The 15,000-nt window shown below is 44.5% G+C and overlaps 2 protein-coding genes across 2 annotated transcripts in view; both read left to right on the forward strand.

Annotated features, from left to right (window-relative positions):
* The window catches only part of LOC124019945 (DNA topoisomerase 3-alpha-like), a 48,204-nt gene extending 37,679 nt beyond the window's left edge, over window positions 1–10,525 (forward strand). The window contains 5 exon segments of the mRNA XM_046335385.1: window positions 702–824; window positions 7,950–8,151; window positions 8,214–8,253; window positions 8,287–8,673; window positions 9,760–10,525. Of these exon segments, the coding sequence (XP_046191341.1) occupies window positions 702–824; window positions 7,950–8,151; window positions 8,214–8,253; window positions 8,287–8,673; window positions 9,760–9,911 (904 nt within the window). The 3' untranslated portion in view covers window positions 9,912–10,525.
* Window positions 10,526–11,081: 556 nt separating this feature from the next.
* LOC124019946 (protein flightless-1 homolog) overlaps window positions 11,082–15,000 on the forward strand; it is a 73,176-nt gene continuing 69,257 nt past the window's right edge. The window contains exon 1 of the mRNA XM_046335386.1: window positions 11,082–11,243. Within this exon, the coding sequence (XP_046191342.1) occupies window positions 11,181–11,243 (63 nt within the window). The 5' untranslated portion in view covers window positions 11,082–11,180. The remainder of the gene's footprint in view (window positions 11,244–15,000) is intronic.

Genomic DNA, 15,000 nt, shown 5'->3' on the forward strand with positions numbered 1-15,000 from the left:
TGTGAAGGAAGGTTGGTTCTGTTGTTGTGAAGGAAGGTTGGTTCTGTTGTTGTGAAGGAAGGTTGGTTCTGTTGTGAAGGAAGGTTGGTTCTGTTGTTGTGAAGGAAGGTTGGTTCTGTTGTGAAGGAAGGTTGGTTCTGTTGTTGTGAAGGTTGGTTCTGTTGTGAAGGAAGGTTGGTTCTGTTGTTGTGAAGGAAGGTTGGTTCTGTTGTTGTGAAGGAAGGTTGGTTCTGTTGTTGGGAAGGAAGGTTGGTTCTGTTGTTGGGAAGGAAGGTTGGTTCTGTTGTGAAGGAAGGTTGGTTCTGTTGTTGGGAAGGAAGGTTGGTTCTGTTGTTGGGAAGGAAGGTTGGTTCTGTTGTTGGGAAGGAAGGTTGGTTCTGTTGTTGGGAAGGAAGGTTGGTTCTGTTGGGAAGGAAGGTTGGTTCTGTTGTTGTGAAGGAAGGTTGGTTCTGTTGTGAAGGAAGGTTGGTTCTGTTGTTGTGAAGGAAGGTTGGTTCTATTGGGAAGGAAGGTTGGTTCTGTTGGGAAGGAAGGTTGGTTCTGTTGTTGTGAAGGATTGGTTCTGTTGTTCTTTTTCTCGGAACTTTTCCAAACGGACATTTTGACCACTTTCACAACATTTTACCCAAAGTCTTGGAGGGTATACAATCATAGTCTGCTTCTCTGCTATTCAATATCTTCCAATCCTCTCTCTCTAACAGGAAGTACCTGTCCTGCGTTGGTTACCCAGAATGCAAGTGTTCCGTGTGGTTTCCGGACACGGTGTTAGAGGTCAACAGAGACGAGTCTGTCTGTCCCACCTGTCAGCCCCGCCCCGTTCACATGTAGGTATCTGTCTGTCTGTCTGTTACACCTGTCTGTCTCTTACACCTGTCTGTCTGTTATACCTGTCTGTCTGTTATACCTGTCTGTCTGTTATACCTGTCTGTCTGTTATACCTGTCTGTCTGTCTGTCTGTCTGTTATACCTGTCTGTCTGTTATACCTGTCTGTCTGCCCGCCCTGATGGTAGTGAAGACAGTGATATAAACCAGCCACATCAAAGAGTCCTGATGGAGACATCAGTACAGATATCTGTCCTTGATAGCAAACTGAGTTTTGAAGCCAATCTGAGGAATCTGTCCAGTTTCAGAGTGGACGAGGCCCTGATGACCATCTGTTACAGATGGTTAATTTAATCCATTCTAACATTCAGGGCCGTCTTTTACAGATGGTTAATTTAATCCATTCTAACATTCAGGGCCGTCTGTTACAGATGGTTCATTTAATCCATTCTAACATTCAGGGCCGTCTGTTACAGATGGTTCATTTAACATTCAGGGCCGTCTGTTACAGATGGTTCATTTAACATTCAGGGCCGTCTGTTACAGATGGTTCATTTAACATTCAGGGCCGTCTGTTACAGATGGTTCATTTAATCCATTCTAACATTCAGGGCCGTCTGTTACAGATGGTTCATTTAATCCATTCTAACATTCAGGGCCGTCTGCTACAGATGGTTCATTTAATCCATTCTAACATTCAGGGCCGTCTGTTACAGATGGTTCATTTAATCCATTCTAACATTCAGGGCCGTCTGTTACAGATGGTTCATTTAATCCATTCTAACATTCAGGGCCGTCTGCTACAGATGGTTCATTTAATCCATTCTAACATTCAGGGCCGTCTGTTACAGATGGTTCATTTAATCCATTCTAACATTCAGGGCCGTCTGTTACAGATGGTTCATTTAATCCATTCTAACATTCAGGGCCGTCTGTTACAGATGGTTCATTTAACATTCAGGGCCATCTGTTACAGATGGTTCATTTAACATTCAGGGCCGTCTGTTACAGATGGTTCATTTAACATTCAGGGCCGTCTGTTACAGATGGTTCATTTAATCCATTCTAACATTCAGGGCCGTCTGTTACAGATGGTTCATTTAACATTCAGGGCTGTCTGTTACAGATGGTTAATTTAATCCATTCTAACATTCAGGGCCGTCTGTTACAGATGGTTCATTTAACCCATTCTAACATTCAGGGCCGTCTGTTACAGATGGTTCATTTAACATTCAGGGCCGTCTGTTACAGATGGTTCATTTAATCCATTCTAACATTCAGGGCCGTCTGTTACAGATGGTTCATTTAATCCATTCTAACATTCAGGGCCGTCTGTTACAGATGGTTCATTTAATCCATTCTAACATTCAGGACCGTCTGTTACAGATGGTTCATTTAATCCATTCTAACATTCAGGGCCGTCTGTTACAGATGGTTCATTTAATCCATTCTAACATTCAGGGCCGTCTGTTACAGATGGTTCATTTAATCCATTCTAACATTCAGGGCCGTCTGTTACAGATGCTTCATTTAACATTCAGGGCCGTCTGTTACAGATGGTTCATTTAATCCATTCTAACATTCAGGGCCGTCTGTTACAGATGGTTCATTTAATCCATTCTAACATTCAGGGCCGTCTGTTACAGATGGTTCATTTAATCCATTCTAACATTCAGGGCCGTCTGTTACAGATGGTTCATTTAATCCATTCTAACATTCAGGGCCGTCTGTTACAGATGGTTCATTTAACATTCAGGGCCGTCTGTTACAGATGGTTCATTTAATCCATTCTAACATTCAGGGCCGTCTGTTACAGATGGTTCATTTAACATTCAGGGCCGTCTGTTACAGATGGTTCATTTAATCCATTCTAACATTCAGGGCCGTCTGTTACAGATGGTTCATTTAACATTCAGGGCCGTCTGTTACAGATGGTTCATTTAACATTCAGGGCCGTCTGTTACAGATGGTTCATTTAATCCATTCTAACATTCAGGGCCGTCTGTTACAGATGGTTCATTTAATCCATTCTAACATTCAGGGCCGTCTGTTACAGATGGTTCATTTAATCCATTCTAACATTCAGGGCCGTCTGCTACAGATGGTTCATTTAATCCATTCTAACATTCAGGGCCGTCTGTTACAGATGGTTCATTTAATCCATTCTAACATTCAGGGCCGTCTGTTACAGATGGTTCATTTAATCCATTCTAACATTCAGGGCCGTCTGCTACAGATGGTTCATTTAATCCATTCTAACATTCAGGGCCGTCTGTCACAGATGGTTCATTTAATCCATTCTAACATTCAGGGCCGTCTGTTACAGATGGTTCATTTAACATTCAGGGCCATCTGTTACAGATGGTTCATTTAACATTCAGGGCCGTCTGTTACAGATGGTTCATTTAACATTCAGGGCCGTCTGTTACAGATGGTTCATTTAATCCATTCTAACATTCAGGGCCGTCTGTTACAGATGGTTCATTTAACATTCAGGGCCGTCTGTTACAGATGGTTAATTTAATCCATTCTAACATTCAGGGCCGTCTGTTACAGATGGTTCATTTAACCCATTCTAACATTCAGGGCCGTCTGTTACAGATGGTTCATTTAACATTCAGGGCCGTCTGTTACAGATGGTTCATTTAATCCATTCTAACATTCAGGGCCGTCTGTTACAGATGGTTCATTTAATCCATTCTAACATTCAGGACCGTCTGTTACAGATGGTTCATTTAATCCATTCTAACATTCAGGGCCGTCTGTTACAGATGGTTCATTTAATCCATTCTAACATTCAGGGCCGTCTGTTACAGATGGTTCATTTAACATTCAGGGCCGTCTGTTACAGATGGTTAATTTAATCCATTCTAACATTCAGGGCCGTCTGTTACAGATGGTTCATTTAACCCATTCTAACATTCAGGGCCGTCTGTTACAGATGGTTCATTTAACATTCAGGGCCGTCTGTTACAGATGGTTCATTTAATCCATTCTAACATTCAGGGCCGTCTGTTACAGATGGTTCATTTAATCCATTCTAACATTCAGGGCCGTCTGCTACAGATGGTTCATTTAATCCATTCTAACATTCAGGGCCGTCTGTTACAGATGGTTCATTTAATCCATTCTAACATTCAGGGCCGTCTGTTACAGATGGTTCATTTAATCCATTCTAACATTCAGGGCCGTCTGTTACAGATGGTTCATTTAATCCATTCTAACATTCAGGGCCGTCTGTTACAGATGGTTCATTTAATCCATTCTAACATTCAGGGCCGTCTGTTACAGATGGTTCATTTAATCCATTCTAACATTCAGGGCCGTCTGTTACAGATGGTTCATTTAACATTCAGGGCCGTCTGTTACAGATGGTTCATTTAATCCATTCTAACATTCAGGGCCGTCTGTTACAGATGGTTCATTTAATCCATTCTAACATTCAGGGCCGTCTGTTACAGATGGTTCATTTAATCCATTCTAACATTCAGGGCCGTCTGTTACAGATGGTTCATTTAATCCATTCTAACATTCAGGGCCGTCTGTTACAGATGGTTCATTTAATCCATTCTAACATTCAGGGCCGTCTGTTACAGATGGTTCATTTAACATTCAGGGCCGTCTGTTACAGATGGTTCATTTAATCCATTCTAACATTCAGGGCCGTCTGTTACAGATGGTTCATTTAACATTCAGGGCCGTCTGTTACAGATGGTTCATTTAACATTCAGGGCCGTCTGTTACAGATGGTTCATTTAATCCATTCTAACATTCAGGGCCAGATGGTTCATTTTATTCTAAGATGGTTCATTTAATCCATTCTAACATTCAGGGCCGTCTGTTACAGATGGTTCATTTAATCCATTCTAACATTCAGGGCCGTCTGTTACAGATGGTTCATTTAATCCATTCTAACATTCAGGGCCGTCTGTTACAGATGGTTCATTTAATCCATTCTAACATTCAGGGCCGTCTGTTACAGATGGTTCATTTAATCCATTCTAACATTCAGGGCCGTCTGTTACAGATGGTTCATTTAATCCATTCTAACATTCAGGGCCGTCTGTTACAGATGGTTCATTTAATCCATTCTAACATTCAGGGCCGTCTGTTACAGATGGTTCATTTAATCCATTCTAACATTCAGGGCCGTCTGTTACAGATGGTTCATTTAATCCATTCTAACATTCAGGGCCGTCTGTTACAGATGGTTCATTTAATCCATTCTAACATTCAGGGCCGTCTGTTACAGATGGTTCATTTAATCCATTCTAACATTCAGGGCCGTCTGTTACAGATGGTTCATTTAATCCATTCTAACATTCAGGGCCGTCTGTTACAGATGGTTCATTTAATCCATTCTAACATTCAGGGCCGTCTGTTACAGATGGTTCATTTAATCCATTCTAACATTCAGGGCCGTCTGTTACAGATGGTTCATTTAATCCATTCTAACATTCAGGGCCGTCTGTTACAGATGGTTCATTTAATCCATTCTAACATTCAGGGCCGTCTGTTACAGATGGTTCATTTAACATTCAGGGCCGTCTGTTACAGATGGTTCATTTAATCCATTCTAACATTCAGGGCCGTCTGTTACAGATGGTTCATTTAACATTCAGGGCCGTCTGTTACAGATGGTTCATTTAATCCATTCTAACATTCAGGGCCGTCTGTTACAGATGGTTCATTTAATCCATTCTAACATTCAGGGCCGTCTGTTACAGATGGTTCATTTAACATTCAGGGCCGTCTGTTACAGATGGTTCATTTAATCCATTCTAACATTCAGGGCCGTCTGTTACAGATGGTTCATTTAATCCATTCTAACATTCAGGGCCGTCTGTTACAGATGGTTCATTTAACATTCAGGGCCGTCTGTTACAGATGGTTCATTTAATCCATTCTAACATTCAGGGCCGTCTGTTACAGATGGTTCATTTAATCCATTCTAACATTCAGGGCCGTCTGTTACAGATGGTTCATTTAACATTCAGGGCCGTCTGTTACAGATGGTTCATTTAATCCATTCTAACATTCAGGGCCGTCTGTTACAGATGGTTCATTTAACATTCAGGGCCGTCTGTTACAGATGGTTCATTTAACATTCAGGGCCGTCTGTTACAGATGGTTCATTTAATCCATTCTAACATTCAGGGCCGTCTGTTACAGATGGTTCATTTAACATTCAGGGCCGTCTGTTACAGATGGTTCATTTAATCCATTCTAACATTCAGGGCCGTCTGTTACAGATGGTTCATTTAATCCATTCTAACATTCAGGGCCGTCTGTTACAGATGGTTCATTTAATCCATTCTAACATTCAGGGCCGTCTGTTACAGATGGTTCATTTAATCCATTCTAACATTCAGGGCTGTCTGTTACAGATGGTTCATTTTCTCATTTTGTCTGTCATAGTTGAAGTGTACCTATGATGAAAATTACAGGCCTCTCTCATCTTTTTAAGTGGGAGAACTTGCACAATTGGTGGCTGACTAACTACTTTTTTGCCCCACTGTACGTGACTCCTCCTGTCTCTTCCTCTGATATTTAATAACCTATCGATCCCCAATGGACTGGGACAGACTACTGTCTCCTCTGATATTTACTAACCTATAGATGGACTGGGACAGACTACTGTCTCCTCTGATATTTACTAACCTATAGATGGACTGGGACAGACTACTGTCTCCTCTGATATTTAATAACCTATAGATGGACTGGGACAGACTACTGTCTCCTCTGATATTTAATAACCTATAGATGGACTGGGACAGACTACTGTCTCCTCTGATATTTACTAACCTATAGATGGACTGGGACAGACTACTGTCTCCTCTGATATTTAATAACCTATAGATGGACTGGGACAGACTACTGTCTCCTCTGATATTTACTAACCTATAGATGGACTGGGACAGACTACTGTCTCCTCTGATATTTAATAACCTATAGATGGACTGGGACAGACTACTGTCTCCTCTGATATTTAATAACCTATCGATGGACTGGGACAGACTACTGTCTCCTCTGATATTTAATAACCTATAGATGGACTGGGACAGACTACTGTCTCCTCTGATATTTACTAACCTATAGATGGACTGGGACAGACTACTGTCTCCTCTGATATTTACTAACCTATAGATGGACTGGGACAGACTACTGTCTCCTCTGATATTTAATAACCTATAGATGGACTGGGACAGACTACTGTCTCCTCTGATATTTACTAACCTATAGATGGACTGGGACAGACTACTGTCTCCTCTGATATTTACTAACCTATAGATGGACTGGGACAGACTACTGTCTCCTCTGATATTTAATAACCTATAGATGGACTGGGACAGACTACTGTCTCCTCTGATATTTAATAACCTATAGATGGACTGGGACAGACTACTGTCTCCTCTGATATTTAATAACCTATAGATGGACTGGGACAGACTACTGTCTCCTCTGATATTTACTAACCTATAGATGGACTGGGACAGACTACTGTCTCCTCTGATATTTACTAACCTATAGATGGACTGGGACAGACTACTGTCTCCTCTGATATTTACTAACCTATAGATGGACTGGGACAGACTACTGTCTCCTCTGATATTTAATAACCTATAGATGGACTGGGACAGACTACTGTCTCCTCTGATATTTAATAACCTATCGATGGACTGGGACAGACTACTGTCTCCTCTGATATTTAATAACCTATAGATGGACTGGGACAGACTACTGTCTCCTCTGATATTTACTAACCTATAGATGGACTGGGACAGACTACTGTCTCCTCTGATATTTACTAACCTATAGATGGACTGGGACAGACTACTGTCTCCTCTGATATTTAATAACCTATAGATGGACTGGGACAGACTACTGTCTCCTCTGATATTTACTAACCTATAGATGGACTGGGACAGACTACTGTCTCCTCTGATATTTACTAACCTATAGATGGACTGGGACAGACTACTGTCTCCTCTGATATTTACTAACCTATAGATGGACTGGGACAGACTACTGTCTCCTCTGATATTTAATAACCTATAGATGGACTGCCCCCCCTGGGTGTAATAAAGACTATTCTACATGACTCCTCCTGTCTCTTCTTCTGCAGGTTAAAGTTGAAGTTCCGACGAGGCAGCCTCCCTCCCATGATGCCGCTGGAGTTTGTGGGCTGCATCGGAGGGTGTGACGAGACACTGAGGGAGGTGCTCAACCTCAAATACCTCAGAATGGGTGGAGGGGGCGTGGCGGGAGGAGTAGGAGGAAGAGGGGGAGCTGGGGGAGGAAGAGGAGTAGGAGCAGCTGGGGGAGGAAGAGGAGGAGGAGGAAGGGGAGACACTGCAACCAATCAGCCTAGACCTCGCCCAGCCCCCAGACTGGACCCCCTGTCTCCCAAGCCCCCAACCCCCCTCCTCGTCCTGGCCCCCCACCCTTGCCCTGACCCCCAGGCCCCACCCCTGACCCCAGAGGTGGTGACGTCACAGTGTGTAACTGTGGGTCGGAGGCGGTCCTCCTCACCGTGAGGAAAGACGGTCCTAACCAGGGCAGACGGTTCTATAAGTGTTCCTCTGGAGGCTGTAACTTCTTCCTGTGGACCGACCAGCCCGACACTAACGTTTACCCTCCAGGCCCCCAGGGGGCGCCACCCAGCAGGTCACACCAGCCCCCCAGGACCTCCGTGGGGGAGGTGGTTTGTAACTGCAGTGAGCCAGCGGTTCAGAAGACAGTGCAGAAGGAAGGACCTAATAAAGGAAGAGTGTTCCATACCTGTGGGAAGCCCAGAGATCAACAGTGTGGATTCTTCCTCTGGGCTGACGAGAACATCCCACCACCAGGTAACGAAACACACGCTGTAACACACACACACACACACACGCTGTAACACACACACACACTATAACACACACACACTATAACACACACTGTAACATACACACACACACACGCTGTAACACACACGCTGTAACACACACACTATAACACACACGCTGTAACACACACACACACTATAACACACACACACACTATAAAACACACACACACACTATAACACACACTGTAACACACACACACACACACACACACTAACACACACACACTGTAACACACACACACACACACACTGTAACACACACACACACACACACACTATAACACACACTGTAACACACACACACACTATAACACACACACACACACACACACACTGTAACACACACACACACACACACTGTAACACACACACACTGTAACACACACACACACTATAACACACACACACACTATAACACACACACACACTATAACACACACACACACTATAACACACACACACACTATAACACACACACACTGTAACACACACACGCTATAACACACACACACGCTATAACACACACACACACACACACACACACACACACACACACACACACACACACACACACTAACACACACACACTGTAACACACACACACACACACACTGTAACACACACACACACACACACACACACACACTGTAACACACACACACACACACACACTATAACACACACTGTAACACACACACACACTATAACACACACACACACACACACACACTGTAACACACACACACACTATAACACACACACACACTATAACACACACACACACTATAACACACACACACACTATAACACACACACACACTATAACACACACACACTGTAACACACACACGCTATAACACACACACACGCTATAACACACACACACACACACACACACACACACACACACACACACACACACACACACACACACACACACACACACACACACACACACACACACACACACACACACACACACACACACACACATGCAGACACATACACCCACCCCCCATTGCTAACCCTCTGTCTGTGTCTCTACCAGGTTCTGGAGGGGGAGACTGGGGGAAGAGGCGGAGGGAGACTGGGGGAGGAGGAGCCCCCCCCACCACCAAACCCCCCGCTACCAGGAAGCCCCGTACCTGTGGCATCTGTCACATGCCTGGACACACACGAGTCACCTGCCCTCAGCGCTGACCTTTAACCCCTGATCCCACTGCTGCCATAGAGATGCTTTGACGCCCCCGTGTGACCTTGTCCCCGACCTCTGAACTCCGACGTGATCAGGAAGCTCAGCGGTTGATGTTTTTGATATAAACACAGAACTACTGGAATCAGTTTACCTTCAACTCGCCCTTTAACCCTAAACATCAGGAGGGGACCAGAGGTCAGCTTCTAGAGGTGTTAAACCACGGTTCATTTGGGACAGGAGTGGAGTGGGACTGGGTTCATTTGGGACAGGAGTGGAGTGGGACTGGGTTCATTTGGGACAGGAGTGGAGTGGGACTGGGTTCATTTGGGACAGGAGTGGAGTGGGACTGGGTTCATTTGGGACAGGAGTGGAGTGGGACTGGGTTCATTCTGTCTCACCTCTGACAGAGAAACTGCATTTATATGACATGGAGAATAGATCAATATTTTACAGAGAAATAAAAGAATGGATTTGAATGGTAATTTGTCCCCAATATGTAACATTGGCGTAAAGAATAGGATTGTAAATCCAAGTACCAGCTGGGAGGAGACAGACTGGAGAAAGGGGAGATTAATACGGTTATTTTTGAATGTTTATATAAAATCACTGATCCCAGCAATCTGGTGTCCTGTATTCTGTCTTGACGAGTGCCTCTAAAATATCTCCCTTGTGTTGATTAATATTTACTAAGTTACAGTAGGAAGGACTTGTGTAAAAACGAATTAAATGGAATAGAAACGGGTGTTTCTATTGATTAGATAGTAGCAGAGAGAGGAACAGGCGAAACTAGAATATCTTTGATTGTGACCACTTCATTATTGATTGATTGACGGGGCGCACCTCACCGGAAGGGCTGTTCGGTTCCGCCAGGGTGTTTCCGGTCCCAGCAGCTGTTCTGTCAAATGTTGATCATTTTAGCTTAACCCTTTTCCTAAACTTATATATCCTAAACCTGCTGCGAAAAGTCAAATATTACGTTCATTTGACAAAAGCAGGATCCTTCACCAGGGTTTCCACTAGTTACCACACTCACAAAGTAAAGTTACCACTGTCACATAGTTGGCTATAATCGCAAAAATGTATGAAAACAAAAAATAAGCCTTAATTTAATAATCTTAGGCGTAAGATTCCCAGTGTGAGTAAGGTTTAAAATCCCATTTAAGAAGATAAAGAGCTGTTTCTGACTTTGTGGCTGTGGTAACCAGTGTCTCCGCTCCGCCTGACAAACCAACAGAGACTCGGCAGCGACGGACGGACGGTTTCCCGAAGCACAAATGGCTGCCACCGGAGTCCTTCCGTTTATCCGGGGGGTCGACCTGTCTGGAAACGACTTCAAAGTAAGACAACAATAAACACGGTTATATTTTAACTTTCCGGACCATTATTCAGATAAACGACAGGCAGTTAGTTAGCAGCCTGGTAGCTAACGACGAGCTAACCAACACAGGAACACAACCAGGGCGTTAACTAGCTGTTAACTAGCTAACCAACACAGGAACACAACCAGGGCGTTAACCAGCTGTTAACTAGCTGTGGGACTGTAGCTAACCAACACAGGAACACTACCAGGGCGTTAACCAGCTGTTAACTAGCTAACCAACACAGGAACACTACCAGGGCGTTAACTAGCTGTTAACTAGCTAACCAACACAGGAACACTACCAGGGCGTTAACCAGCTGTTAACTAGCTAACCAACACAGGAACACTACCAGGGCGTTAACCAGCTGTTAACTAGCTAACCAACACAGGAACACTACCAGGGCGTTAACCAGCTGTTAACTAGCTAACTAGCTGTGTGACTGTAGCTGACTAGCTAACTAGCTGTGTGACTGTAGCTGACTAGCTGTGGGACTAGCTAACTAGCTGTGGGACTGTAGCTGACTAGCTGTGGGACTAGCTAACTAGCTGTGGGACTGTAGCTAACTAGCTAACTAGCTGTGGGACTGTAGCTAACTAGCTAACTAGCTGTGGGACTGTAGCTGACTAGCTAACTAGCTGTGGGACTGTAGCTGACTAGCTAACTAGCTGTGGGACTGTAGCTGACTAGCTGTGGGACTGTAGCTAACTAGCTGTGGGACTGTAGCTAACTAGCTGTGGGACTGTAGCTGACTAGCTGTGGGACTGTAGCTGACTAGCTGTGGGACTGTAGCTGACTAGCTGTGGGACTGGTCGCACTGTAGCTAACTAGCTGTGGGGCTGTAGCTAACTAGCTGTGTGACTGTAGCTGACTAGCTAACTAGCTGTGTGACTGTAGCTAACTAGCTGTGTGACTGTAGCTAACTAGCTGTGGGACTGTAGCTAACTAGCTGTGGGACTGTAGCTAACTAGCTGTGGGACTGTAGCTAACTAGCTGTGGGACTGTAGCTAACTAGCTGTGGGACTGGTCGGACTGTAGCTAACTAGCTGTGGGACTGTAGCTAACTAGCTGTGGGACTGGTCGGACTGTAGCTAACTAGCTGTGGGACTGTAGCTAACTAGCTGTGGGACTGTAGCTAACTAGCTGTGGGACTGGTCGGACTGTAGCTAACTAGCTGTGGGACTGTAGCTAACTAGCTGTGGGACTGGTCGGACTGTAGCTAACTAGCTGTGGGACTGTAGCTAACTAGCTGTGGGACTGTAGCTAACTAGCTGTGGGACTGTAGCTAACTAGCTGTGGGACTGTAGCTAACTAGCTGTGGGACTGTAGCTAACTAGCTGTGTGAAGCAGATACAGTTTATTATGTATCTGTCCCTTTAGATGTTTAAGTTAACACGGTCAGACAACACAGCTGAGAAGTATTTCTGCTTGTCGAGTTTAGCCCCCCCCACCTCCCATGTGTCACCCAGGGGGAAGATGACATCACCAGGCTCCGAGCATGTGTTGTGATGTCACACTATTAAAACGTCCTCACTCCTGTTATTCTTGGCTTCTCTCTATTTCTACAAACAACACGTCATGATTTTCTGCTGATAATCGGGGCGGCAGATAGCCTAGAGCTGTGCAGAGCGTTGGCCCAGTAACCGAAAGGTCACTGGTTTAAATCCCCGGAGCCGACGAGGTTAAAAACAATCATGTCGACATGCCCTTGAGCAAGGCACTTAACCCTAATTGTCAAGTTACTGTGGATAAAGAGCGTCTGCTCCATGACAAAATAATACTGTGATGTAGTTGGGTCTCTTTAAGTTGCCAGACTTGGTGCTTCTGCTGACTCTTCAGGGGTTAGTCTGTCCCAGATCTGTGCTGTTGATAACCTGATGTAGACCTAGTGTTGAGTCCCTGTCTGTCTGGCCTGTGGTTAACCTGACATAGACCTAGTGTTGAGTCCCAGTCTGTTTGGTCTGTTGTTAACCTAACATAGACCTAGTGTTGAGTCCCAGCCTGTTGTTAACCTGACATAGACCTAGTGTTGAGTCCCAGTCTGTTGATAACCTGACATAGACCTAGTGTTGAGTCCCAGTCTGTTGTTAACCTGACGTAGACCTAGTGTTGAGTCCCAGCCTGTTGTTAACCTGACATAGACCTAGTGTTGAGTCCCAGTCTGTTGTTAACCTGACGTAGACCTAGTGTTGAGTCCCAGTCTGTTGTTAACCTGACATAGACCTAGTGTTGAGTCCCAGTCTGTTGTTAACCTGACATAGACCTAGTGTTGAGTCCCAGTCTGTTGTTAACCTGACGTAGACCTAGTGTTGAGTCCCAGTCTGTTGTTAACCTGACATAGACCTAGTGTTGAGTCCCAGTCTGTTGTTAACCTGACATAGACCTAGTGTTGAGTCCCAGTCTGTCTGTTGTTAACCTGACATAGACCTAGTGTTGAGTCCCAGTCTGTTGTTAACCTGACGTAGACCTAGTGTTGAGTCCCAGTCTGTTGTTAACCTGACATAGACCTAGTGTTGAGTCCCAGTCTGTTGTTAACCTGACGTAGACCTAGTGTTGAGTCCCAGTCTGTTGTTAACCTGACATAGACCTAGTGTTGAGTCCCAGTCTGTTGTTAACCTTAGACCTAGTGTTGAGTCCCAGTCTGTTGTTAACCTGACGTAGACCTAGTGTTGAGTCCCAGTCTGTTGTTAACCTGACATAGACCTAGTGTTGAGTCCCAGTCTGTTGTTAACCTGACGTAGACCTAGTGTTGAGTCCCAGTCTGTCTGGCCTGTTGTTAACCTGACATAGACCTAGTGTTGAGTCCCAGTCTGTTGTTAACCTGACATAGACCTAGTGTTGAGTCCCAGTCTGTTGTTAACCTGACATAGACCTAGTGTTGAGTCCCAGTCTGTTGTTAACCTGACGTAGACCTAGTGTTGAGTCCCAGTCTGTTGTTAACCTGACATAGACCTAGTGTTGAGTCCCAGTCTGTTTGGTCTGTTGTTAACCTGACATAGACCTAGTGTTGAGTCCCAGTCTGTTGATAACCTGACATAGACCTAGTGTTGAGTCCCAGTCTGTTGTTAACCTGACGTAGACCTAGTGTTGAGTCCCAGCCTGTTGTTAACCTGACATAGACCTAGTGTTGAGTCCCAGTCTGTTGTTAACCTGACATAGACCTAGTGTTGAGTCCCAGTCTGTTTGGTCTGTTGTTAACCTGACATAGACCTAGTGTTGAGTCCCAATCTGTTGTTAACCAGACATAGACCTAGTGTTGAGTCCCAGTCTGTTGTTAACCTGACATAGACCTAGTGTTGAGTCCCAGTCTGTTGTTAACCTGACATAGACCTAGTGTTGAGTCCCAGTCTGTTGTTAACCTGACGTAGACCTAGTGTTGAGTCCCAGTCTGTTGTTAACCTGACATAGACCTAGTGTTGAGTCCCAGTCTGTTGTTAACCTGACATAGACCTAGTGTTGAGTCCCAGTCTGTTGATAACCTGACATAGACCTAGTGTTGAGTCCCAGTCTGTTGATAACCTGACATAGACCTAGTGTTGAGTCCCAGTCTGTTGTTAACCTGACATAGACCTAGTGTTGAGTCCCAGTCTGTTGATAACCTGAGAGACCTAGTGTTGAGTCCCAGTCTGTCTGGCCTGTTGTTAACCTGACATAGACCTAGTGTTGAGTCCCAGTCTGTTGTTAACCTGACATAGACCTAGTGTTGAGTCCCAGTCTGTTGATAACCTGACGTAGA

The sequence above is a fragment of the Oncorhynchus gorbuscha genome, unplaced genomic scaffold (genome assembly GCF_021184085.1).
Source record: "Oncorhynchus gorbuscha isolate QuinsamMale2020 ecotype Even-year unplaced genomic scaffold, OgorEven_v1.0 Un_scaffold_736, whole genome shotgun sequence".
NCBI classification, from domain to species: Eukaryota; Metazoa; Chordata; class Actinopteri; order Salmoniformes; family Salmonidae; genus Oncorhynchus; species Oncorhynchus gorbuscha.